Raw genomic sequence first — 27,733 nt, 5'->3', positions numbered from 1 at the left:
TTTTTGGCCATTTATTTTATGATAGCATAATCTATAAGCAAAGTGTGCCAAATTATAACATTCAAACATATTGAAATTTGAAAACAGATAAATACAAAAAAAAAAAAAAAAAAAAAAACAAAAAATAAGAAGCTAAATTAATTTGAGACCTTTAGGAGGAACATATGGTTTCACATGTATACAGAGAAGAGAAGGCAACTCTTATGCTGATTTGCTAACAAAATTAGGTCTAGAGCTGCTCACTGATAATTCTATTTTTTGGTGGAACAATGTTCTTCAGTCTATCAATTATGATTACATTAGAAATAGACAAGGTAAACCTAACTATAGGTTTGTTTACTTTTGAAAAAGTTTTTTCTTTCCTTGTATTTTGCTCCTCTTTTATTTATTTATTTATGAATCTTGATGGTGCTCTTTGCATCATCTTTTGTTTAAAAAATAATAATATTTAGGTAGATGGTATTATTTTTTACTGAAGGCAGTTAATCCTATTTTAAATTTTTATATATAGTATTTTTCATTAAAAAATCATATTTTAAATTTTAGTTTTTTTTTGTGTTAATTTTGTAAGAAAAATTACATTGGAAAACGAAAAAAACACTCACCTCCCTATTTTGTAAGAAAAAACACTCATCTCTTTAAATGTCATCCTCCCTAGTTTTCAAAAAGCACTCACCTCCCTTACACTCACTAAAAAACGAAAAACTGCATCAAATATTTTTTAAGAACTTATATTTTGTACAACCATTTTGGAATAAATTTTAGAACAACTCTCTCTCATATTTATATTGTAGTATTACTCTTTGCCTCTTTCTCTCTATTGTTTTTTATCCCAAACAAAGGGGAAAAAAGACTATCTTAAAAGTTATCCAAAAAATGTTGTACATTTCTCTATTTCTTTTGCCACACATACGTCTCTTCTTGTCATTCATATATGACAGTTAAAATTTTCACTTTAATTTGCAGAGTTACGGACATACATCGGGTATATGCAATTTCAAAAGTATGTTTATGTTCCTACTTCCTAGTGACACAAACTGGAGTGTACATTCTAGTGTGTTTCTGGTGAATGACATGTAGAGACGTAAATGTAGCAAAAGAATGTTAAGCGAAATTCTTTTAGTCAGTACATGGAAGATAGGTATAAACTAGATGGAGTGAGTGTCATTTAAAGAAAACTTTAATTTCCCTTGTTTTTATTATTCTGTATCTTTGAGGCAAAAAGTTTCTATAATAGTGTAACTTAACACAAACATTAAACACAATTATTTCTTCTTCGCAAACAAATAACTATTTTAATCAGTACACCTTTTAATAATTGAACACAAAACCGATTCTTTCACGCAATCTAGTAAAAATTTCCCAAAAAATCACCTATTAAATCCAAACGACAAATTCTACCATAGTTTACTTTGATAGGTAGTTCATGTTCATGGTACCAACATTTAAAAATCACATACAACATCCATGGCAACTCACTGCCTAAAATATCAATACAAAACATCTTGAAATTGGAATGTTTTTGAAATTATTACTTTCAACATAAAATGAGACATGTATAAAATAAGACCCTACTAACCAATTTTGTAACCGGCTATTGCTCTTGTTTATATCCTATACTATCGTTGCTGAATCACCCTTCCTTTGTCCATAACTGTCTTCTTCTGCTTTCTACAAGTCCCTTCTCTAATGTTCATGATTCTTCTACTTGGTAAATTTGTTTGTCTCAGCTGATGTCTATAGAAATATAATACACATGAACATAGGGATTTGGAACCGCAAGGAAGATTGATAATTACAAGTTACAGCAAGTAGCAAAGGAACAGCTGCAGCCACCGAAGCATCACGAACTCAGTCCGTCCGCAACACTAATACTTTGTTCAAATCCCATACTATTCTCATGATACCAAACTTTGTTTGAGCATCTGCAAATGTTGTGCCAATGGCTTCTGACGAGTAGGGTAGCCGCAACCCTTTGTCAACCCTGAGCTCACAAACATCCACAACACAGGTTGCTGATTCCTCCAAGTTCTTCCCAAACCACTTATCCTGCGTCTGAAACACCGTTCCTTTCCCAATCTCCTCTCCTTGCACACCAACAAGCACAACATATTGACCTGCACCACAATGACCAAACTATGGAGAGCCAGCATTTACAAATACAGCCAGTGAAGGCTCAGGTTTAACTAATTTCACATGGTAAAAAAGACATTTTCTTCCATGTGATGAATACCTGCACTGACACGTGAGCCATGGGACCCAATTGTTGGCCCTCTCTGCCTGTCTGAGACTTGATTGTCGACATCAGCTGCTACTGGCCGAACATCCTTAGCTGCTGTACGAGCTAGCCTAGCTTTTCGATTGTTCAACCTGATATGACAGAAATGGCGTTCAATTATAAACATTGCTTAAGATATTGACGGCTTCAAGTCCAAATAACATTTCAGAGACCAAAACATTTAATTGTATAATAGTGTGTTTCAGAGACCATGATTTAGCTTCAGGTAAGATATTAAAACTTTCGGCATAATTTTGGTAAAGAAACTTTGATATATAAATTGATACTAGATATTTCACTATCTGATCCTATATAGCAAATAGGTCATGTATCAGTTCCTGAACTCCTACAAAGAAGCATGCAGTACAATGAGAAAAAGAAGTAACACCTTAAACAAACTAGTATATGACAAGTTACGTAACAAAGCATACCAATTTTTAAGCTGCGAAGACGTAACCTCAGGACCCTGAAAAACATGCAAGAAAGTCTCAAGTAAATATGTCAATGAAATTCTACTCAAGAGCTGAGTCATGTTTAACATACATCTGAACTTAATTTATCAGCCCATGATTGAAGTAAAGCTGCATTCCGCTGCATATCAGGTTCATCTAAGAGTGCCTTCTCTATCATTGTCACCTGTTCTGCATTCATTATAGTCCGTTTTCGTTTTTTCCTCTGTGCGAGCTCAATCTTTTCATCTTCTGGATTTTCTTCAACACCAACTCTTTTAAGACGCTCGTTTGATTTTGAAAGCTCACCGTTATCCACATGAACAACAACATTCTTTCCTTTTGCAGAACTGGCATCTGAGCAACTTGTTTCAATTTTATGAGCATCTTTGTCAATATCTCTTGCTCCTCCTGATGCTGTTTTACCAGATAAGCCTTTATTTTCTACCTGACTTTGCCGACTTGGACCATTGCCTTGAATTGTGTCTTCAGCTGTGGTATTACGTTGTTCCAAGTTTGGATTTGCAGAATTCTCTGACATACCTTCGACTTGACCACCCTTCTTATTAAGATCAGCTTGTTCTTTACCGGTTAAAGGTAACGGGTGTCCCCCAGCACTTTGAGCCCCCTACAGGAAATCAAACTTCTCATTGTTCTCAAGTCACTATATAGAGGACAAGCTGCTTATCATTTAATTTGTTAAGTCAAAAATAAAAATCCTTGAAAATACCTGATAACCCTCATTGATGTTGAGTTTAGAAAACTTATCCCAAGACGACTCCTCACATTTGCCATCCTGAGTTTTCTGGCAGAGTGGTTGGGCACATACATCAATTAAGAATGTGAATGAGTATAGAAGAAAAATAGATTGAACACAGAAAAGGACAATATTGACAGCTCGAACTAAAGTACAAGAATTTACTTGAACACGATTTCTCCCAAATCCATTTGATGTAAATAGTGATTGTAATTCGCCAAAAAACACCCTGCAAACAATTTACAGACAGAAGTTGTTTAATTACTGATGATATTATAATTTATAACACTGGATCTTTAGGAGCAAAATGATTGATAGAAAAATGTTTTTTTTTTTTTTGTTGAATAAAACCGAAAAATGTTTCCTATGCTAAACAGGGAGTTGAAGTTCTAGAGGGAGATGACAAAGAACAAAGTCAACATAAAGAGAACTGTATTGCTATAAAAGAGTTTCCAAGAACACATTATTGGGACTACCATAAAATCGAGTTTATTGAAATTCCTATTTGTAGCATAAATAAAATGGCTAGTAAAAAGTTATATTTAAATTTCAGAATTTTGTTTGTAATTTTTGGTCTATCCTCACCCAGGAAAATTTATTATGAAAGTTAGTTATCATCAGCACGGGTGCCATTCATCTATTTATTTTTTCACTTCGAAAAAATATTGAGGATAAGTATGTAGATATTTGTACTTTAAAAAACAATATTTTAGTATGTAAATAGAACAAAAATGGCAGATTGAGGTGTCTTCCCTAATAAGGTTTAAAAATCTTTCAATTTTAATTAAGTAGCATAAGGACCACCACCCCTATTGCTCGTGCATGAAGTGTTGTATTCTATATATGACTCATGCATGAAAAATCATGCAAATAACATTTCTAAATCAGTCATGCGAAATTGAAAGTGCCAAGTGCTACAGCAACATTTATGAGAGGGGCATGTAACCTTAAAAGTTGTACATCCTCCACATTTAAGAAGTTTGGAATCAGAGATTCTGCATGACTTAACAATGAGCCTACAAAAAAAAAAGGTTAATTGTAAGAAAGTAGCTAGGTGTTGCTCATATTTCTGCAAGAATAATTACATGAGAACAATCATTACGGAGGTTCTTGCTAGCAATGGAAACTTTAGGAGCATCAGTATCAAAAGAAAACCCAGGCAGTAAGTTAGATAGATCCATTTGCAAGCACTCGATGACCTTGCGGACGAAAAGGTTCCTTTCTTGCTCTGGAGATTAAAATTGCAAAAAAAAAAAAAAAAAACGGGTCTAATTATATGAGGAAATACTTCTCCAAAACAGCCAAATTTGGCCTAAAATGTGTAGAATGTTGACAAGGAACCTACCTTCACAAACATTGGGAACAAAACAATGAAGATTTGCAAAGAACTTGACAAATAATGATGTCCTATGGTGTGCGTAAGAAGCTTTAAGCATGCTACTCGGGGTTAGGTTGAATTCCAAATTTGTGGCATCCTTCACATCCAGTGAAGTATTATGCAAAACCCATCCAACTGCAGCAGATATATCATATTCAATACTTGCGTCCTCCTCTGTCTCTGAGAGGTTTGATGAGCACCAACAGGATAAAAAATCTCCATGGGAGAGTGAAATTATAGCAGTCAGAACTTCAGTCTGGAATCACATGCAAATCAAAGGAGATGTGTAAATATAATACATTGGCTACAAATTAAATAATAAAAAAATAAGTAATTACAATTTTAGTCTAGTGTATTTCTACAAAAAAACAGAATGATGCTTGCTAGTTGCTACTACCAAAGTCAATGACACTAAAGCAGATTAACTTATTGTCTTTAAAGGATAGACTTACAAAACAAAGTATCATGTAAGATCGAAAATTTGAATCATCGGAGAAAATGTCAGCTAGACGCATTGCATTGAGCTGTACCAATCCCATTGGGTGACTTCTGTCAGCAGTGAGATGCCCGGGATTTCTTCCAAAAGCTTTCTTCAACAAGTCAAAAACCTATATCACGAGAACCATATTAAATAGCAAACACCCCCCTATATAAAGAAATCAACGTGCTTAATAGCACAGCAAACACATACAGCAGACCACCATGGAACGATGTCAATTTAATGATTTTCTAAAGAACTTTACTTTTTCTCAACAACCCATATTATATGCTTCTCAAAAATCCAATCCCAGCTGATGAGCAACATACCCACAGACAATAGTAATATTAAGGGAGTGGCAGAAAAAGTCAATAAGGCAATTATTAGGCTATAACTTTTGCAACTCAACTATCAGCAAAATCCCAATAAAACAGTTCAGCCATATGTCTTCAACTGTTCAAATTCATTTCATTTGCTGAAAACTAACCTCTAATGCAACAGATTTAGACAAATCTAAACTCCTTGCTGTGCTGGCTACTTCATCAAGATAAGAAATGCTTTCTGCTTCACACAAACTCAGCAACTGAGAAATGAAAGCAGTGACAGTATGGTAAATAATATGCAATGGTTATAGAGCAGATTAAAGGTAAAAGCACGGATTTATAGTGAACTTTTCCATTTGACTCACAATTGAAAGTATTTTAGCTTTTAGCCTAGAAATAGCTGCTGTAATTCTATTCGATGTATATGGTTGAATGTGTAGCTTCAAGATGGATTGAGCAAGAAGAAGAATACCCCCCTTTCCGCATAGTTCCTGTAAGAGAAAGACAAACGTGTATGAAGCACATATTGTCCTTTCAATCAACAAATCAATGCAATAACATTAGGCATCATCTGTAAATAGTTTATAAAGAATGTACACCCCTCACACCACAAACCGGTTTTGTCGGATTGAGTTAACCCGGATTCTAAGGAAAACCAACAATCAACTGAAACAAACAAAACCATAATGGAAAAAGAGCTTCGCAGTTTCTCCATAAACCTATATTACATTCCTAAAAGGTAAAGCACCACAATGAGTCAAAAAGGCATAAACTGAGATGCTACTCGAATTTTTGGTTGTTCAGCCATTAGGGGTGAGAGAGAAGGGTGATCTTGAAGATAGCAAAAGATATAAACATATGATGTCTTCCTTTATTGAGGCAAAGTATATAATTACTTGATTTTTTACTAGAGAAGGAATTTGGTATGATTTATTTATTGAGCTGTCCAATTTTAGCAAATTGTATTGCGACTGAGAGAGACAAAGGATGCAACTGGGCCTCCATACTGTTCTCATCCCCAAACAAACTTTAGAAGAATTCCCTCATATATAATCACCCTTGACGAAGTGCTCATAAGTTACGTAGTAAGTTTAGTTTGGAAACCTTATTCCTAAGAAGTTGCTCCTTAAACAATTTTTGCTGACATAATGACCGAAGAAGCTGTAAAGAAGCTTCACACTGCTGGCAGAGATAAAAAACTACTCTTTCTGCTGTCAGATTTGATTCCATGGAAATATCTTCATTATAAGCTACAAGTGCAGTCTCAAGACACCTAACAGCCACACGAACTGATCCAAAAGCTGCATCCATGAATATGTCAACCTGTCATAGAATTCATCATTATCCAAGGCACAAAAATATATCATCTGTTGATAAATAAATTATATCGACTTCCAGAAAATGCCGTAAGAAATATAATTTGTTAAGAGAAGTTTTAGAATGCATCAAATGTACAGATGCGCTTTCACCCAACAACTTGAGTTTTTAGGGAGGGGTTGTTAATAGAGATTAAATAAAAAATAAATAAATTATCTGATTAGAAAAAAAATTCTAGAAGCATGCAACAACAGATTGAAATAAATGCAACTTGAATTGGTATATATTTCAGTTAAAATTAATTTTCGACATAAAAAATTCCTTTTTATTAGTGTTTGGAAAAATACAAGGGCCCATTTACTTTGTGAAAACACTTTCTGCTTTCATTTTCTAAAATATGTGGTCAGTAACTTGCTAATAAGAAGTGAGACTCTTGAAATGAACCATTGTGATGGGGAGAAGATGAAATGCTAATTAGAGATGATGCATTTTTAGAAATAATGAAAATATTTTTTTGACATTTTCATTGTTTCCAAACAATGCACACAATTTCTTTTTATATATATATAAAAAAATGCACACAATTGTTCGCTTCAAGAGTCTAGTATCTTTTTGTTAGCAAGTAAAATTAACACAAACTTTAAGAATGTTTAATGTGTGATATGCATTACAAAAACACCATTGAAATGTAAAGGAAAATTTCACAGCTTAGTTACAAGACATGCAATGCTGACTAAATCTTGGGACATAAAGAGCCAACAATAAATTAAACTCTGCGGAAAAGATAAGAATGTCAAGGTGAATGAGTGGTCACACGCAAGACAACATACAATTAGTAATACAATCATTAAGAGAAACATGGGGTAGCATACAACACACAAAAGATGGTATACGCTCTTCTTAGGTGGTTTGGGCATGTGTGTAAAAGACTTGTAGGAGCAACTATAAGGAGGGTTGACTAGATGGATGATAGTCCAATAGTTAATGGTAGAGGTAGATCAAGACAAAATTATATGCCAAAAAGGATCAACTAGAGGGGTTGTTTGGTCTATGTAACCAACCCTACCCAGTAGAATAAGGCTTGGCTGTTTTCTTGTTCTTAAGTTTGACATGTGAGAGTTAAGAAAAAAGGATTTGAAATAGTCACGACAGTACAAAAAAAAATGTATTTTTCAACCAGTTACAACAAATAGACAAAAACAAAATAAAGAATGTTTTTGAATCAAGCATCTAAGACATGAAGTGGGGGTGATTTTGTACCTTGGGGTGAGCAAGCAACACCTGTGCAATATCTCTCCATTGTGTTGAAATAAACCCTGTTAACAGATATAAATTGCATGCTACAAGAGTTGAATACAAAAGGTGCTCATGACTAAAAGCTTGGCCTTCCTGCAACATACATGTAAACCTCAATACGGATTGACAACACAGAAGATCAACATGTACAGAGCAGAATTGAGAAATACCTGTCTGTAACCAGCAAGAACAGTTAGCATGAAGAAAACCATTTCAATCATCTGCGTCACAACTTTTACATCATCTAGAAAAATCTGTAATCATATTCCGAAACAGTATTACAAAAATTGGAACCATAGCTTTTAATACTCAACTTAGGAAAATGAATATCCATAGGAAACCGCTGAAGGTTATTTTCTGCAAACAAACAAAATGTATAGGATTGCAAATACAACTTCCACAGAACTCTAAATACTTGTCTTTCTTTACCTACAATTGGTGTGAACAGTGATGGAATTTGGATGTTTTGTATAGTAATACCACAGTGATTATCAGACTCTTCTCTGTAAGTTTTGATTATTTTTACTAAAATCAAGTTTCTTGCATGACTCTCTCTCTCTCTCTCCCCCCTTCTCTCAAGTCACACTGTCAAATTGCCACTAAACTTGTTTCCTGCTTTATCTCTAAATATAGGGTGTCCGACTAACAGACTCTAGCACTGGTCAGCAAAGCATTATTTAATACACTATAAATGCTATTCAAACTTTTGAGAAAATTTGATAAATATCATTCTTCAACATTCTGGTAACGTCTTTTCCATGCAAGGAAAAACAAAAGACAGCCACAAGAGAAGCAGAATGTGACAAATGTTCATAGGCATTAAAAGTACAAACCTGCTCAAACTTAGAATTTCGAGAGGATAAATCACACAAGGCATGCAATAGTCGAACACCACATAACACGTATTTGAACATGGCCTCGTCTCTATTGGACGATATCAGAACTGACGCAAGGTGCATTGGAAGAGATCCTGCAAGCTTTTCCATGTCAACCTGTACAACCACGATCAGAATTAAGGGTCTGATAAAACAAGCTGTAGAATAGCATTATGACGTTGAGTATGAAACAACCTTCAGCAATGATCCATGTTCGGTAAGAAGGTTTATAGTAAAACCTTCTGATTCCCTCAATAATTTATTAAGTTCCACCGAGGTAACAGCTTGCAATTGTTTTACAGTTGATTTCATGTGTAATACCTGTTCAAGCAAATAAATAAGTAAATATAATTCACACTTCATCCATTGAGAAGGGTAATGACCAATAGGGGACAAGAGAGAATCATGGATCCAAGTTATATTTAAGTGGTGAACGCTTGCCTTTGCAGCATTGCTTGATGGTTCTTCATTTGTATCCCCCATTCCTGAAAATTAATAGGAAAATAGAGGAAGCAGACATTAGTGAGACATATCAGAAATATGTGAGACGCATATAAAGCACAAGTAATCAGTATGCATGGGCATGACATTGAGGCATAAGAACATCACTAATGCAATGTTGCACTTTGGAAGAAAGTAGACAGTTCACGCCAACCATACTATGAAGAACAATAGACGGAGGAAAAAAAGTTTGTGTAGCTAGAACTACCGTGATTATTGTTGGGTCAGAAACTCCAATGGCAAGCATAGTAAGAGAATATGAAGGCTTGTAACCAACCAAAGCATTAGTATATTTAGCCCGCGCCGGTACGTACCTGGTAACGGTACTTCACTATTTATGATGTACCGGTGCTTTAGAGTATCCCAAGTATTTTTATACTCCAATAGGAACAAGCTAGCATTTAAAGAAGCAGTTGAAAAAGCGGAATAACTATTTTTAATTGATGTATCTTTTATGATAATCATAGCAGATTTAGCTTCCTTTCTAGAAGGCATTAGATATGTGCACTACTAATCAGAATTCAAGAATGTTCTCCGATATGTAAAGTTATGAAGCATAAAACATGAAACGACAAAAATAGTATAAAAAATAATGTCTTAAGAAAACCATATCCACATTTCACCTTCGATGTTTTAAGAGAAAACGCTTCTCAATACTCGCAAATTCATGTTGAGCAAGTAATCATATCAGGGAAAGAACTGTCTTAAATGTTGAGCCATATAAATCAATATGACCCAAGACCTATTTATCCATTATCATCAAATGTGCTACGGATGCATACCATCAATGCCAGAATGCAGTTTTCCAGTTCATGGTCCCAGTAAAAATAGACTGGGATTCCATATCCAGGGTCCAACATTTATAACTGCGAACCCCTAAAATTATTAGATGTCACAAATTATGGCTTTCAAAATTAAAACCTCAATTCCCTAATCAGTAATACACAAATGTAGTAAAGAGATAAGAATTAACAATAAAAAGTTATATATGGACATGTTTGCATCAAACCATTACAATCCCATCAGGAATTGGACCCACGCTACACATTATGGTAGGTATTGAAGTTGTGTTGGAGTCGCATATTGCTCAGGTTGTTCCTCTACTAGAGGAAACATGCTCTCATCATCCTACCCATATCGAGTGTCGTAAGAGGAAAAGCTGAAGGTTTACTGAATGGCTTTCACTGATGTGGTATCAGAGTCCATCCAAGATCTGGGCTATCAGGTTTCTACTATTGGACCACTCGAATCACGCTCCAAATGTCCAGCCCTGGGGTGAGGTCGGTGTGTTAAGAGTTTCACATTGAATTAGATAGGACTTAAATGGGGGAAATCCTCACCTTACAAGCTTGCTCACTCATATCTTTTGCCTTTCTTGTCTAAAGGAAATATAGACACTCCAGTAAAATTGGCGTGCTTATGGATTTCAAGGGTTTAGGACAAGTGGATAAAGCTTTTGTTCCGCTACTAGAGGAAGCATGCTCTCATCATCCTTCACTTGTTGATGATGATGCTCTCATCATCATCCTTCACTTGTTGATGATGAGAGCATGCTTCCTCTAGTAGCAGAACAAAAGCTTTTTCCACTTGTCCTAAACCCTTGAAATCCATAACCACACCAATTCTACTAGTGTCTATATTTCCTTAAGACAAGAAAGGCGAAAGATATGAATGAGCAAGCTTGTAAGGTGAGGATTGTCCCCACTTAAGTCATATCTAATTCAATGCGAGACTCTTAACACACCGACCTCACCACAAGATTGGACATCTGAGCGTGATTCGAGTGGTCCAATAGCAAAAACCTGATAGCCCAGATCCTGGATCGACTTTGATACCACAGTAGTGAAAGCCATTAAGTAAACCTTCAACTTTTCCTCTACCGACACTCAATATGTGAAGGATGATGAGCGCATGCCTTTTACATTCTGCCCGTCCCATACCTTTGTAGCTCATACCTTTGGTGGGTGGCCAGAATCAATAAACTCTAATAGCGTTTTTTTTAACGAAATAAACCCTAATAACATATTAAATGGGCTTGGATCTCATCCCAAAAGCTATCTCCAAATATCCAAACACGTCTATACATTTCGAATGTTATTATGGTAATGGTCATTTATAGGCCATCCCATGAAGCAACTTGATGAAAGGAATTGGATTCAAATCTTTTAAATAAACTCAATTAACTTTATTGTATTTGATAAACATTTTTGGCTTAATTGCATTTGTGGTCCCTCTATTTTCTAAAACATGAAGTTTTGGTCTCCCTGTTTTAAAAATCGATTTTTTGGACCCCTATTTAACTTTTTTTCAGAATCCTGGTGTCCCATCTCATTTTTGCACCATTTTTTTGATGAAATGACATATTCATTTATGACATGGCAGCGTTTAGTAAACATATTTTTGCTGACAAAGATGCACAATGTCACCTAATGAGCATTGCTACGTCATAAATGAATAAGTCAAGTCATAAAAAATGACCGTAATGAACTAAGATAGACCCTGTAGAATAGAATAAGCCTGAGTTATATTAGGTAATGAGTCATGATTTTCTGGAAGGATCTAAAGTAATCAATTATGATGAGTCTTTGGGTAAGGTTTTAGAATACCAACGTTATAAAATGATCGGTGGTTGTAATCATTGTCAAGCAAAATGAATAATTTAATGTTTAGAAATGATTAGAGACTAAACATTAAATTCATTCATTTCGTTTGATAATGATTAGAATCACTAATCACTTTTTTATAAAGTTGGTATTCTAACAACTTAACTAATGACTCGTCACAATTGATCTATCTGGATCCTTCTAGAAAAGAACGACTCATCACTTAGGCCTATTCTATTCCACTTGTCTATCCTAGTTCATTAAAATGAGATAATGGACCAAAATTCAGAAGAAAAAAAAGTAAAATAAGGAACCGAAAAACCAATTTTACAACAGGGGGGGATAAAACTTCGTATTTTTTAAAATAGAGATCAAATGAGCATTTTTAGAAAAAAAATCCACCACCAATGAATCTAGTGATCATTGTTGATATGGTTAATGGTTTGCCCTAGGCATTAAAAATTCTAGATCCTCCCTTCATTAGTATTTTTTTACACCAAAAACGACTCTTAAAAAATTTATGAAATTCAATTGGATCTCATAGTTATGAATGCAATTTAATAAATCAATAAAATCTCGTTTAATTCCAAAGTTTACAATATCTTGTAAAAAAATCCTCAAAAAAAAAAATCTCTTTGTAAAAAAACTAATTTTACAATAATATCCGTGGAACACCGGTAATAATAATAATAATTACTGTATTACAAGCTAATTCCACCAAACACAACAAATTTTCCAAAATTTAAGCTCATTCAATCATTCTGATAACACATTCATGCGTATTTATAGTTAGATTATCCACATTATATATGTTGCTGCGAATTAACTTTTTTTTAAAGAGTTGTGGCTACGAATTAACCTTATGAGTGAAAACAACGTCGTGAAGGAATCAAACGATAGTAATGCATAAGCATTTCAATTTCACAAAAATAATAATAATAAGCATTTCAATTTCAAAAAAACAAAAAAATAAACATTTCAAAGTTTAGAATTGTAACGTAATGAAAGTTGAAGAAAATAAATTTGAAGAACGAACCTGAAGCAGATTTGAGAAATCAAGCGAGCAGAGGAGGAAGTTTGCGAGAGTTGTACTGCAAGCTACAACTGCAAGAAGAATGAAAGATCAGTAAAAATTGTAAAATCAAAATAAATTACTGTTTGAGAGAGAGACAGAGAGAGAGAGAGAGAGAGAGAGAGAGAGAACCTGGAACGAAGTAGAATTGAGGAAGAGTGGTGGTGGAGGGAGACGGTTACGGAAGAGTGAGGTGGCGAGTATATTATATACACTCTTAAAATTTCAGTGAAAGGGGAAGTAGAAAAAGAAGAGAAAGACGAGAGTATGGTAAGAGGAGAGTATGGTTTGGTGTTTTGACTATAATAGAGTTGATGGTAAAGACATGACAAGAATAAGAGTTTACATTGATAAATTATGGCGTATTTTTTACACCGACATCTAATAAGAATTAAGTATGGGTAATTATTTTTATAAAACTTTAGATTAATTAAAGGTAAGCAGATGTCAAAAACATGACAAGAATCAGAGTTTATAAAGATAAACTATGATGTATTTTTTGTATTGACATCTGATAAGAATTAAGTGTGTGTAATTTCTTTTATAAAACTTTAGACTGAAGGTGAGTTAATGGTAAAGACATCACAAGAATTAGAGTTTATAAAGATAAACTATGACGTACTTTTTGCATCGACATCTGATAAGAATTAAGTATGAGTAATTATTTTTATAAAACTTTAGATTAAAGGTGGGGTGATGGCAAAAACATTACAAGAATCAGAGTTTATATAGACAAACTATGACGTATTTTTTACACCGATATCTGATAAGAATTAAGTATGTGTAATTATGTTTTACAAAACTTTATACTAGAGGTGAGCTGATGGTATAGATAGGACAAGAATCAGAGTTTATATAAACAAAGTATGACGTACTTTTTACACCGACATCTGATAAGAATTAAGTATGTGTAATTATGTCTATAAAACTTTAAATTAAAGGTGAGTTGATGGTAAAGACATGACAATAATCAAAGTTTATATAGACAAACTATGACGTACTTTTTACACCAACATCCGATAAGAATTAAGTATGTGTAATTATTTCTATAAAACTTTAGACTAAAGGTGAGTTAATGGTAAAGATATGACAAGAATCGGAGTTTATATAGACAAATTATGATGTACATTTTTACACCGACGTCCGATAAGAATTAAGTATGTGTGGTTATTTCTATAAAACTTTATATAGATAAACTATGACATGTATTTTTAAACCGATATTCAATATCCAATAAGAATCAAGTATGTGTAATTATTTTTATAAAACTTTATATAGATACACTATGACGTGCATTTTTACACCAAATCCAATAAGAATCAAGTATGTGCAATTATTTCTATAAAACTTTATACTAAAGGTGGGTTGATGGTAAAGACATGACAAAAATCAGAGTTTATAAAGATAAACTATGACGTACTTTTTGCACCGACATCCGATAAGAATTAAGTATGTGTAATTTTTTCTATAAAATTTTAGACTAAAGGTGAGTTGATGGTAAGGAAATGACAAAAATCAAAGTTTATATAGACAAACTATGACATAGTTTTTACACTCACATCCTATAAGAATTAATTGTGTGTAATTATTTTTGTAAAACTTTAGACTAGAGGTGGGTTGATGGTAAAGACATGAAAAGAATCAAAGTTTATACAGACTATGATGTACATTTTTACACCGACATCCGTTAAGAATTAAGTATGTGTGATTATTTCTATAAAACTTTATATAGATAAACTATGACATGTATTTTTACACCGATATACAATAAGAATAAAGTATGTGTAACTATTTTTAAGCTTAATTACACTTTTGGCTCCTTAAGTTTCCCAAAGTTGTGATTTTGGCCCCCTAAAAAAAACATCTCTTTTCAGGCCCCCTAAGTTTACTTTCTCTTGCAATTTTGGCCCCCTAGCCCAAATTTGACCCAGTCAACGCTGACTTGGACGCATTTTTGTATTTTTTTAATATTTTTATTTTGTAATTAAAAAATAAAAAATAAATAATTGTTTTTATTTTTAATTTTTGTAATAAAAAAACAAAAAAATTGTAATTAATTTTTTTATTTGTAATAAAAAATTATTTTTTTGTAATTAAAAAAACAATTTTTTTAAATTACAAAAATATTTTCTTATTTTTCTTAAATTTAAAAAAATAGATGGTATGATTTAAAAATATCAATTAAAATTAAATTGAAAATGACTCTTTTTTTACGATAAATATTTTTGCAAATGTGACAAATTTTGTAAGATAGATATATATTATATTGGGTTATGTTACAAGCCACCCTTTGGTGGTGTCTTTTATCAAGTCACACCTTAAGGTGTGATTTTCACTTTTTAGTTATAACTTTGATAAAAGACACCTTCCTAAATGTAAGTTGGTGTCTTTTCGCAAATGCTCATAGAGTAACTTGATAAAAGACACCTTCATAAAAGGTGTCTTCTATCATAACCCTATTATATTTTACTCTCTCCGGTTGGATTTATAAGAAACAATTGACTTTTTGTATTTATTGAATAATTAATATATCTTGTCTATGTAGTATATATAGACCAGATACGTTAATTATTCAATCAATCTAAAAAGTCAATTATTTTTTATAAATAGGACCAGAAAAAGTATAAAAGAAGATGTATTCAACTAATTGCATTCCCTAAGTTATTCATTAATTATTATTTTACCTTTTTATTAAAAATATCAATTAAGTTTACATATTTAAATTATATATGCTAAATGACTGATATAATGTCCTCGTGAGCTTAGCTCAGCTGGTTGGGACAATGCATAAAATATGCAAGGTCCGGGATTCAAACCCCGACCACTACCAAAAAAAAAAGACTGATATAATAAATATAAGACAAATTAATATGTTTTAAATTTAATATATAATATGTATATAAATAATATTAAATATATGTATAGAAATAATTAATATTAAAATAAAATTTTGGTCAACAAAAAATTAAAAATACTATTTATAGATTTTTCCTTACTTAACAAATTTCCTTATTTCCATAATTTCTTTTTTTGGTAGTGTTTCCATAATTTCTAAATAAACTATTATTTTAGTTTCATACTTTATTTTGATGATTTCTATATAAGTTATTTGTCTATTTCCATACTTTCAACTTTATTTCCATAATTTATAAATAAGTAATATAAACAAAAATAATTCTTTAATTTATAAATAAGTTGTTAAAATAATAGTTGGTCAAAATAATATCAAAATAAAAGTTATTAATTCAACTCAAAATATAAATATTAAGTAAAAAAAACTCAAAATACAAATTAGAATAGTACACTAAAATTTATAGAGTAAAATGTTTGAGAATAGTACACTCAAACATCACTTAAAAAGGAACAAAGAGAGTAGTTTATTATGTGTTATATTTTGCTTTCAACTTACAATTTTATCGTGTCTTTATTAATTTTAATAGATGTTTTCACAAGATTGTACTTTTAGAAGTTATCCGAACCGGAACAAACCACGAGTATTTGAGTGTTTGGACCGGATAATTTTTTATATCATAACTGATTCAAACCGCACCGCAAAAACCCTTGCATTTCACATGGCATCCCTAAATCATTAAAAAAAATATTCCATTTATTTTTATCTTTTTAATTAAAGTATCAATTAAATTTATGTATTGAAAGTTATATATCTTTTTTCTCATATAAAAGAAAGTTTATAAAACTAATTACATTCTGGATTTTCCTAAACCATTAAGCAAATAATGTTTCATTTAATTTTTTTTTGTTTTGCAAAAAATAACAATTGAATTTATGAATATAAATTTATTCTTCCTCTTAAAAAAATATAAGAAAATTTGACTTAAAAGGTCAAATGTGTTTGGTCTAAATTTCTACCTAAGTACATTCGATTTTACTTTTTATTTTTTTTACGCGTATTTTATTTTAGAGGTACATATTTACATTTAAATGATTGGTTCATCGAATAAAAAACATATTAAATATTTTCATAAATACAATATTTAACACACACACACACATATATATTTATTTAAATTAAACTCAATATATAAATATAAATTAATACTCTTTCAAAAAGAAATATAAATTAATATATACAAAAATAATATAAGTCAAATCTATTATAGAATTTTCTAAAAAAAAAAAACTATTATAGAATATAAAATAAAATTATCATATAAAATATGGTTTAGGAAACTAGTTACATCCCCCCATGACATTTTCTAAACTATTTAACAATTAATATTCAAGTTACTCTTGATTTTAACTTTTTTACTTATTACACACGTGCTACCTCATAGGTAAAAATTTAGTCTTGTAATTTTAAGACACAAAGTTTAAACCTTCACAAAGACAGCTGTAAAATAGTCATTATTGGCTATAAATAAACTCATTCTAGCGAACATATTCGACTATCTCATTCTGATCAACATGTTTATTTTAGATCCTCCTACTCGCTTCAAGCGTTACAGTGAATACAACATGCCTCTCGTGGCTGAGAGCTTCTTGCCGGTAGGCTCCGCCTCGCGCGATTGGGCAATGAAGACCAAATATTGTCCCATTGTTCCGGTTGAGGTGAGTGGTTACTTATGACAAACTCCTCTCTTGTGTTTATCAGTTTTGATGACCTTTTTTGCATGTTTTGTAGGCTAAGAAGAATCCACTTAAGTGGAATGCAGAGCTTTTTTTGCAAGGGGAGCAAATCCATGTTTTCCTTGTTTTTCTTGTCTGGGAAAAGCTTGCTCAAGAAGCGCTTTTGAAGAAAATGGTCTGAAGTCCGATCACTTACAAATTAGTCATTAGCCGAAATTTTAATTATGAAAGCCAATAAATTTCCTTGGTGATAATTAGTCACAATCCGAAATTGTAAGAGTTAAGATTTTAATTTAATCCTGCTTCCGTCTTGCTTAATTACATGGTTGATCAAAATTGTATGCTACAATTATTTTACAAATCAATCTTTCGGTGTTTAGTTGTAATGTGTAAGATGGTAATGAACAAGAATTTGTTTTTAATAATTTTAAACAGGTTATAATAAATAAATAAGCAGATCGAAAAACTAAAGAACACTCAATTATTTAATTAGATAAAAAGAGGGACTAAAATTATAGTTTGTGTTTTGCAAAGATCGTAAATTTATCTAAACATTAGGAAGAAACAATAAGTTGGTTCTTTTTCTAAGATATTACTCCCATCTTAAATATAGTCAAAGGTTGTTCAAATAAAAGGGATGTACTTCTTGACCAAAAATAAATAAAGGGGATGTACTTGGTCCCAAATTTAGACCAAATATATCGATTTTTAGGATCAATTTTTGTTTACGTTTGAAGCCGTATGAGTAGTAGTAGTAAGTCACATGAGTTACTTGCTGATCCTCAAAACATAATTGATACACTACAAATTATTTAGTTTATTCGAATCAAGCGATTAACAGAGCCGTTTCAATCATTATTGGGACGTAAAACAACTATAAGAATGAGGCTTTTTTTTAAAAAAAATAATAATTAAATTATTTATAAATTGTATTTTTCAAGCTTTTTGAGATGCAAAATTATTTATTAAATTACAATAATCGATTTCATTTAATATTTAGTTTTTAATAGACAATAAAACTAATTCATTTAAACTTTATTCAGACATTGTTGATTTAAGATAACAAATAAGAAATTATTGACGTGGGTTGGTCTCTTCTCTTGAAATGAAATGTCCAACTAAAAAGATGTATGTCTAATTACTTTTTTTTTAGGGAATGTCTAATTACTTTATTGAATAATACTGATTGAGTATAAAATTGAATGTTGCATAATATGATAAAGCTGGAATGTTGTCCTTAGGAAAACATTACAATGCAAGAGGAATTATATAATTGAATTCTCACAAATTCGAATTTATTAATAATATAGTTTTAAACTTTAGAAACGTGTTTGAATTTACGCTCAATGTCCTTTTAAGTTTTCTAGCAGTCAGACTCGCCCACTTGAACAAATCCAAGTTACGATACTAATTGTAATTAAATACTTAGAAGTTGTCATAAATTATTAAAAATAATTATTTGACGGCAAAACACTCTATGGCACACACTTTTTCTTTATTAGTTTGAAATAATGTGTTTCCCTAACTTCATATGTTGCTAACTCTTGACAACGAAATCATATAGGGTTTTAGTCCCTTTTTAGTGTCAATTTAGAGTAAAAGTAGATAGCTTAAATGTATTTTAGTTGAGTTTTGTAAATAATTCAATATAAAGTCATGAGAGGACAAGAATGGGAAAATATGCTTGAAACCGTGGAAGTCTACTCAAATCAGACAACTCACTTATCGTGCTACTATTTACAAGTTTATTAGGCATAGTCGTTACGAACATTTTGGTACGAAAACTTGGAGCAAGAAGTGAAGAAACAAGCATGAATCAACCCCATCATCACTCTAGAAACAGAGAGAATTGTCAAGATCAGCCTCACATCGAATCACGTCGTAGACTGCAGAGGTTGTCTCACGGGACTTTGAAGGAAATGCAACTAAATTAGCCCAGTGGAAAAGCACCTTTTGACGAGCAGACGAAGGCAAAAACATGATTTCAGAAGGATTAGAGCGATCGGAGCTATTCGGGTGCCAAAGAATAATCATCTGGTGATCCTTTTCTCATGTTTTCTTATTCATATCCATTTGTATATGCTTAGGAACTATGAGTAGCTAATCCTCTTTAGATTAGTTCATGGAAGAGGAACTTTTCTAGAATTGTTTGATCATGTAACTTTAAACTATTCTATGAATTTCACTTGACTACTTTGCTATTTTATTCAGTTCATGTTATTTTTAATGTTTTTTATGCGTTTACGGATGTCCATAGATTGATCTAGGTTATAATGATTACTTGACCCTAATTTTGATTGCTTGACCTATTTTCACTGTTCAATCTTTGATTAGATTTAGACATAAACTAATGATAACTGTGTACTTAATTAAACATTCTTAAACCTTAATTTGACACAAAAGTATTGCTGATAACATACAATTGCACACTCTAAAAAAAAAACATACAACTGCACACGATTCTCATGAAATTGGCCATAGCATCATACACATATGAGTTTAAATAAGAACTTTATCCGATCCTTATTTAAATACTGTTTAAGTTGTGTTCTTGACAATTAATTAAACACATAATCACCACTTAAAGATGCGAGTTCTTGAATTTTCAAACCTATTTTTTAGATGCTAAATCTATTAGATCAAATGTAAATTTTAGATTGACCTATAAATAATAGGGACAAATCAATTAAAGCACTACACGAAAAATCAATGACATATATTTTTTGCACTCATAAGGTATAAAACAATGACACTTGAAATTAAACATGTGTTTGGTGTCGGGCACATGTTTGTATTTTGCAGCGAAACAAACCTATTAATATAATTTTTTTAAAATTATTATCGATGTCATTCTAATTTTGTGTCCATCATATTTTGAGCATCAAGTTTAGGATAATTCTGTGAACTTTAGCATCTTTATCCACTAATATACTACCATACAAGGACAAAATGTAGTTTCAATGTATATCCTCTTATTTAACACCCCCCCCCCGACATAATTTGCGCGGACATTTTTTTTCTTCTTCGTATATTTCCTCCACCAAAAGCAATCATATTCGAGATATTATTGAAAACACTAAATGTGAGCATATTCAAACATTTCTACACTGTCAACGTTTGACTTTTTGAAATACAATTTTTTTAAAATAATTTTGGATTTGAGAAGGCATACTCAAAAGATAATGTTTTGTTTAAGTTTGTTTAAGTCTTACCTGAAAATCCACTAAACCGCTAGTAGTCTAACATGCTTATAACTTTCACTCACTTATTCCTCAACCATAATTAAAACATAGTACATGATGTAATTATTTAGATAACACAATTTCTTGATTTGTTTAAAAGTGCTAATTTTGATACAAAAGTTGTGTATTTTTTGATGTATTTCATCCGGAATGATTTGAGAGTAAGAAAAATAAAGAGAAGTACAATGAGTACTAAATTTAAAACACGAGTATAAGTATAAGGAATACTTTATCCATCAAAAGCACACCTAAAAATTAAAAATTCATACAAAGCATAGGTTCGAGAACCACTCATAATACAGACACGACCCCCATTTTTTCATAGGAAGAAACCATCTCCAAGAGGTGTGTTTAATAGGATCTACAATTTCCTCCACCCTTAGATTTTTAGAAAATAAAATACTATCATTTCTTAGGATCCATTTCTTACCCACCTAAATCTTTCACTGGCTTATGTGTCAGATAAGATTTAATCCTTTATAGTGGCCGATTAAAAAAAAAAATCCTTTATAGTGACTTTTGTTACAAAAAGAGGAAGATAAATATTCAAGAAGTGTAACAAAATTTCCAAGTAATACCAAAGCCAAGCCCCCTCATCCCAATGACCAGTGTCAATACATACTGAAATTGCTTTGACCATTATTCCTCTTTACTAGTATAAGGAAAATTGTATTGAAAAATAGTTCTTGAATTTTAATCCACCACAACCCGTTTGACAAAACTACTCCACTAGGAATTGAATAGGAAAATATTGAGTTAATGATATATTTTTTGGTCTAATATACCATCATAATTGTATACCATGTTCATTTTTTTTTATACTCAATAAGAAAACTTTAAATGACAAAGCTTCATTGAGTATCATACCTCTTTCACAACTACTTAATAAATTGTGAGTTATTTTTTTTAAATGATTGCATTTTAGGTCATGTATTGCTCAAATCAGACAAAATACACCATAAAAAAATATCTTTCAACATACAAAAGTAAAAAAATATACCGTAGAAACAAATATACTCTCCATTAAGAAAAGAAAATATGCATCGAAGGTGTAATAATATTGAATTCAATTTTTTTTTTAACAAGATAAAACGAGATATATATTAACAACAAAATAGTATTGCTCCATAGCATAAGGAGTGTCTAAAGAAGCAAAACAAAGTTACACCAATAAGACCCGAGGAACAGAGTTAGAGTTGAAAAATAAAAACATCATTCAATCCCCAAACAAACTGGGGGATGGTGCCACCACATATGATAACCAAAAGGAAAACACACATTTTTGGCTTTCAACCACCGAAGAGATGTAATCTTAACCTTGTCCAAGAGTTGCCAGTCGTGTTGGCTTTATTAGCAATGAGTCTATGGTTCCTTTCATTCCAGAGGACCCAAATACAACAATGCCAAATCAAATGTAAGAATGACTGTCGCGGAGCGTAACCACCTGAAGAGTGAACAAATTGATAAAAATGATCCGTAACCAGTTGGATTGAATTCAAATATTGAATTACATATGGAAAATATCTTTCTATATGTAATTCGAGGTGCATTTTATTCTTATGGTCCATCATGTGTCATGTTTCTGCTCTGGCAATTTATTTAATCCTAATGGAACTAAATTAAAAGTTAGTTTATTTACTCTTTGATTGGATACTGAGTTTTTTAAAAAAAAGTTGGCTTCCTTAAAAAAAAAAAATCGTTGGCTTATGTACTCTGGTTGCATCATGTTTGAAGCCTCCAGTTTATTGCACGTTCAACAGAAAGCTATAAATTTTTCTATGCAGATGGTTCGCCATTTGTTTATGAATTTATAGGTTTAATTTGGTATTCAAAGCTGAAAATTAGTTCTTGAGTTTTGCTCTACACCAAACATTCATTAGTTTGAAACAAACTACTAGTCTGGAAATTGAATATGAAAATTTTGAATTAATGATATGATATATTCTTATGGTAATATATATAATCTTAATGGTATACCATTTGATTTATTTATTTTTTTAAACTTCAAATGACTCAGCTTATTGAATATCATATATCTTCCGTTTCAATGTGCTCTCAGCTGAATCGTGTGTGAGAGGTCAATTTCACCAAACCAATAATAATATTTGGGCCAGCCTCTTTGACATGATTTTTCTCATCGTGTTTTTCTTTTGAATTTTGCTCTTCTCCCTGCACTTTTCACTCGCGCTCTGCAATCATGCTAAAAATGCCCTTATGTTAGTTAACTAACGCAAGTGTTAAACTCTATGTTACTTAATTAACGTTGCGTGAGTTAACTAGCGCGCAGCGTTAGTTAACTCACGCCAGTCTACAATTTTCAAAAGAACAGCCACAACAGTTTATATGCACAGCAATAACAAGGGGTTGGAACGACACATAATTAATTTCTATCAATGGAAATTCAATTCAAAAAGTCAAGCCTTGCACGGTATATTACGACACCAGTGGTGATAATAACAATTCATAATTGGGATTGAAGTGAAAAGCGCAACAATCAGGACATACATGAATAAAGGGGAAGCAACTAAGGATAACAATAAGAAACTGGAATTTGGAATTAGCAATCGCTGCGTGAATTCAAATGGAAAAATATTTCTGCAGAAATTCTATTGTAAATTCCAGCGTTAGTTAACTCACGCAAGTGTTAATTACAGCATGAGTTAAGTTGCGCGGCGTTAGTTAACTAACATATAGATATTTTGGTCAGTTTGGCTGGGTGGGAGCGAAAAGTGCAGGGGGGAGAGCATAAATCTTTTCTTTTTGGTACAAAAGAGGGCAAAAGCCCAAGAAGAAAACTACAAATCTAAACGAAAATTCCGAGACATGCAAGTGCCAGATCTGTCATCAAAGAGAATATTTTGAAGTTCCCTCGGAGGAGTCTCCATTACGTGGAAATCAAAAGCGTTCAAAGTTAAACTGAAGTTAGCTAACGAATTGCTCTTATTGCCTTCACGCCAAATATAGTTAATTTGCTCATTGTGTTTTAATTCAAGTAAAAATTCGGTTAAGAATTTATTTTCGGCATATATTTACCGTAAGTACACTGTTAAACTTAAGATCTAAGTGTAACCAAAAAACTTAAGATCTGAGTTAACAACGAAACTCCATTGTGCATGCATATATTTTATTATTTAAAAGTTTACTATTTAAATGTTAGTTGTTTGAAAGTGATTTCCGCCAAATAACAAATTTAATTGGTTGAGATCTTTTTATGATAAATTTTTGGTAAAAACTCTCTAGATAAATTGCAATGCTCGTTTGAATGTCACGCAATTCACGATATTTCAGTCGCATTCGTATACATCAAAGTAACGTTGAGGAGTTTTTGTTTTGTGTATTACTGCCAAGTTTATTTGGTGGCTCATTGAATGTGAACTGTTTCTTGGCCATATCTTCTGCCTTGTAATAGTTGAATGAATCTTCCTTTTGCTTTTGAAAAAATAACAATTATATTCATGGACCGACCACAACAAAGAATTAAGAAATAAACATACTTTCTTTTTTTTTTTTAAGGAAAATAAACATACTTTCTCTTTTTCGTACTAGTTCCATAAACTCGATGGACTATGGCTGCTTCTGAACCGCCTAGGCGAACAAACTTTTGATTCTGAAATTACACCTAGCCTATACTCCCTCCATTCCTTTTCTTTTGATGTTTTAGCCATTGGTACAAGTTTTAAGGAGTAATTAAAGTATATAAATATTTATGTGTTTTTGACTAAAATATCCTTATTCATCATTAAATTCAAATGTGATAAACCAAAGGTCACAACTACTTAGTGTTTTCCAACAAGGGTAAACTTGAGAAAACAATAATAAATTCACTAAAACATCAAAAGTTTTGGAATATAATTGAAACTCTAAAACATCAAAAGAAAATGAATGGAGAGAGTACTTTATAGGGTGGGGAGCTTATTTATTGAGCTCTTAACGGTTGAACATTCTTCTACGGTCATAGAACTTTATAGGGTGGGGAGCTTATTTATTGAACTCTTAATGGTTGAACATTCTTATATGAATAGTATTTGGGCACAAACTTATAAAAACTAATTTTTTTTAAAGTATTAAAGCATTTTATTATTATTATTATTATTATTATTATTATTATTATTATTATTATTATTATTATTATTTTATTATTAAACAAAAATATATTTATTTGTGTATCTTAATATTATTCATTTTTACTTATGAAAATAGAAGAATGCACCCTTAACTCTTTGCGTTTTTGAGCCTTGACGACACGACACAGGTGAAGTGGGAGAAAGTTTTAGTTGGTCACAAACACAAATAAATAGTACTTAGGCACATACACATGGATGAGAAAAATTAAAAAGTTAAAAGTAAAAGATGATGTGATTAATTTATTTCTCTATTAAATTTTTTTAATTGTGAGTGTGTGCCCAAATGTTTTTCATTTGGGTTTGTGTCCATATAAGAGTTGCTCGGTGAAATGGCCCATCCCTGTTTCTCTTATTTTGTCTGTCTATGTAACAAACGGTGAAATGGCCCATCCCTGTTTCTCTTATTTTGTCTGTCTATGTAACAAAAGTGGGTCAAAGAAAATTGATATATTTAGTCTAAATTTTGAATCATGTACATCAATTTTGTTTAACTCATTCTATTTTTTATGTTTTGTTACAAGTATATTGTATTGTTTCCCTTTTATCATTCGAAAAACAAAAGTAATAGAAATTGCTACGTTTTATAGAATTCATAATTCAATTTCAATAAGGGTAAGGCTTGTAAAAGTTCAAGCTCTCGAGACTATACTAACTATCATGTTGATACAAGTGTAACGAGCTGATTAAAGATAACAACACATCTAGATGAACTCTTCCTAAAAAAAATCATGCGTAGATGAACGAATCTAATTTGTATGTATCTTTAATCTAAAAAAATGTATATTCATCTTCATATTTTTGAATGATTAGATAAGAATAAGATATAAACTCTTAACGATTTGAATATATAATTTGGTGTCTGGTTCTGCAACATAGTGTACGTTTTGAACCCTTTGAATGGACTATTTGCGATATAATAACCTGGTGTCTGGTGACCCAATAACAGCTCCAACTGATAAGCGACAAGTAGAACATTCTATCCATTATACATCCACCAAATATAATCTGCATTTCCTATATGAACTTATTGGTTGGCTCAAATATTTTAATTAATATTATATATTATGTTATAGTAGCACATTGACACTAATCGTGAATTAATCATCATCACTTCCAAAGGGTGTGTTTCATGTGGACCGGTTCATAACATCATTAACTTACGTGTATGTGTATGGTTTGATATCTTGATTCTTTGTTTAAACTTTTTGTTTTGGTCTAAGTCTTTTTTTAACCATTTTTTATTTAATTAATTTAAATAAACTAAATAATGTTACCAAAAGGTAGATCAAATCAAAATCGCGACGGCACTTACAACTAAATGCGACGGACTTGTTCCTTTCTTTCTACCAAATCAACATGACTATACCGCGTGTTATTAATAAAGGATATACCAAACTTTTTTACTAAAAATACTTACTGGTCTATACACATAGAAAACAACAAATATGTAGATGATGAGAATAGGTCACAAGCTGGACTTCATCTTTCTGAGTTTAATTTGGTACAACAATTTAAAACCTCAACTATATTCCATTGGATTGTCACTGGTCCTATACAGCATTTACTCTTTAAGCCTACTAGTGAATGTAAACACGGAATGGAATAATGAGGCATGAGCAGGCTAAGTCATCATCCAATGCCCAAAACAAGTAATTTGTTTGAAGAAAAAGAATCTTACGTATGGGTAACTTGATTACCATACAGCCCTATCGAAATTTCTAGAACCAAAGTTTTTTTTTGGGTCATGTTAACCAGTGCCCCGGGGCACTGGTTAAGGAAATTAAAAAAAGAAAGTTTTAAAATGAAAGTAACACTTTTTATACTTTTGAAAAGTTGACAGCACAAGTTCCAACATAATATTTACTATATTTGACTCCTTAACCAGTGCCCCGGGAGCACTGGTTAACATTACCTTTTTTTTTTGAAGGACCAAAGTATTTATAAGTAACTTATTTAAAATACCTTTTGTTTTTCTTTATTTTTTTTTTTATTTTTCTTTATGAAATACATTATTATTCTTTTTTACGCAAAAATACAGTACTCTTAAAAACACTTCATCGTTAGATTGGACCTTATGCTCTCTCTTTTTTATTTTTATTTTTGAGGGGGAAAACTGCCTTACGCTCTTTTTTTTGGTTTATTAAAAAACACCCATCATCGTATGAGCCATTATTGGTTGTCCATTGATGAGTCATAGATAGTCTTATTTATTGCCTTATTTAGTTTAGTTTTATTTTAGATTTGATTTGATTTTATTTTATTGCATTTTATTTTAGTTTAGAATATTTTACTTCAAATTGTGTTTTATTTTATTTTAGGAATAAATATATGGTGGAAGGTGCCTTGGAGCAAAAGAAAGAGGACTGTAGCAAATACAGCGCAAGAATACGAAGATACGGGACAAAAATATGTTCCCCCAAAGTCAGAAGCTTGGCACGGCCCGTGCCAACATG

General features: G+C 31.7%; 1 protein-coding gene across 1 annotated transcript; it reads right to left on the bottom strand.

Moving 5' to 3' along the window:
* Nucleotides 1-1,337: 1,337 nt before the first annotated feature.
* LOC146950907 (sequence-specific DNA binding transcription factor ATNDX) lies at nucleotides 1,338-13,596 on the bottom strand. Its single transcript, XM_085746852.1, has 20 exons — nucleotides 13,460-13,596; nucleotides 13,292-13,359; nucleotides 9,593-9,636; nucleotides 9,347-9,472; nucleotides 9,110-9,268; nucleotides 8,447-8,530; nucleotides 8,241-8,369; nucleotides 6,768-6,986; nucleotides 6,029-6,154; nucleotides 5,828-5,923; nucleotides 5,315-5,470; nucleotides 4,830-5,118; nucleotides 4,587-4,712; nucleotides 4,431-4,500; nucleotides 3,650-3,713; nucleotides 3,458-3,532; nucleotides 2,822-3,355; nucleotides 2,710-2,744; nucleotides 2,234-2,370; nucleotides 1,338-2,117 (listed from the first exon to the last, which is right to left on the bottom strand). Exons 3-20 carry the CDS (start codon nucleotides 9,632-9,634, stop codon nucleotides 1,852-1,854), a joined length of 2,733 nt encoding a protein of 910 aa, XP_085602978.1. The 5' UTR covers nucleotides 9,635-9,636; nucleotides 13,292-13,359; nucleotides 13,460-13,596; the 3' UTR covers nucleotides 1,338-1,851.
* Nucleotides 13,597-27,733: the final 14,137 nt, after the last annotated feature.

The sequence above is a fragment of the Medicago sativa genome, chromosome 2 (genome assembly GCF_051527215.1).
Source record: "Medicago sativa cultivar Bolivia chromosome 2, Bolivia_mono, whole genome shotgun sequence".
NCBI classification, from domain to species: Eukaryota; Viridiplantae; Streptophyta; class Magnoliopsida; order Fabales; family Fabaceae; genus Medicago; species Medicago sativa.
Note: the sequence above shows the minus strand (reverse complement) of the source record. Positions and strands in the feature narration are given on the sequence as shown.

Bases quoted from the DNA above. Each gene is read 5' to 3' on its own strand.
- LOC146950907 (XM_085746852.1), bottom strand. From the start codon at position 9,634: ATGGGGGATACAAATGAAGAACCATCAAGCAATGCTGCAAAG. The intron at 9,269-9,346 runs GTTGTTTCATAC...GTGGTTGTACAG, and splicing joins AACATGGATCATTGCTGAAG to GTTGACATGGAAAAGCTTGC. The intron at 4,501-4,586 runs GTAATGATTGTT...TTTTTTTTGTAG, and splicing joins CATTGCTAGCAAGAACCTCC to GCTCATTGTTAAGTCATGCA.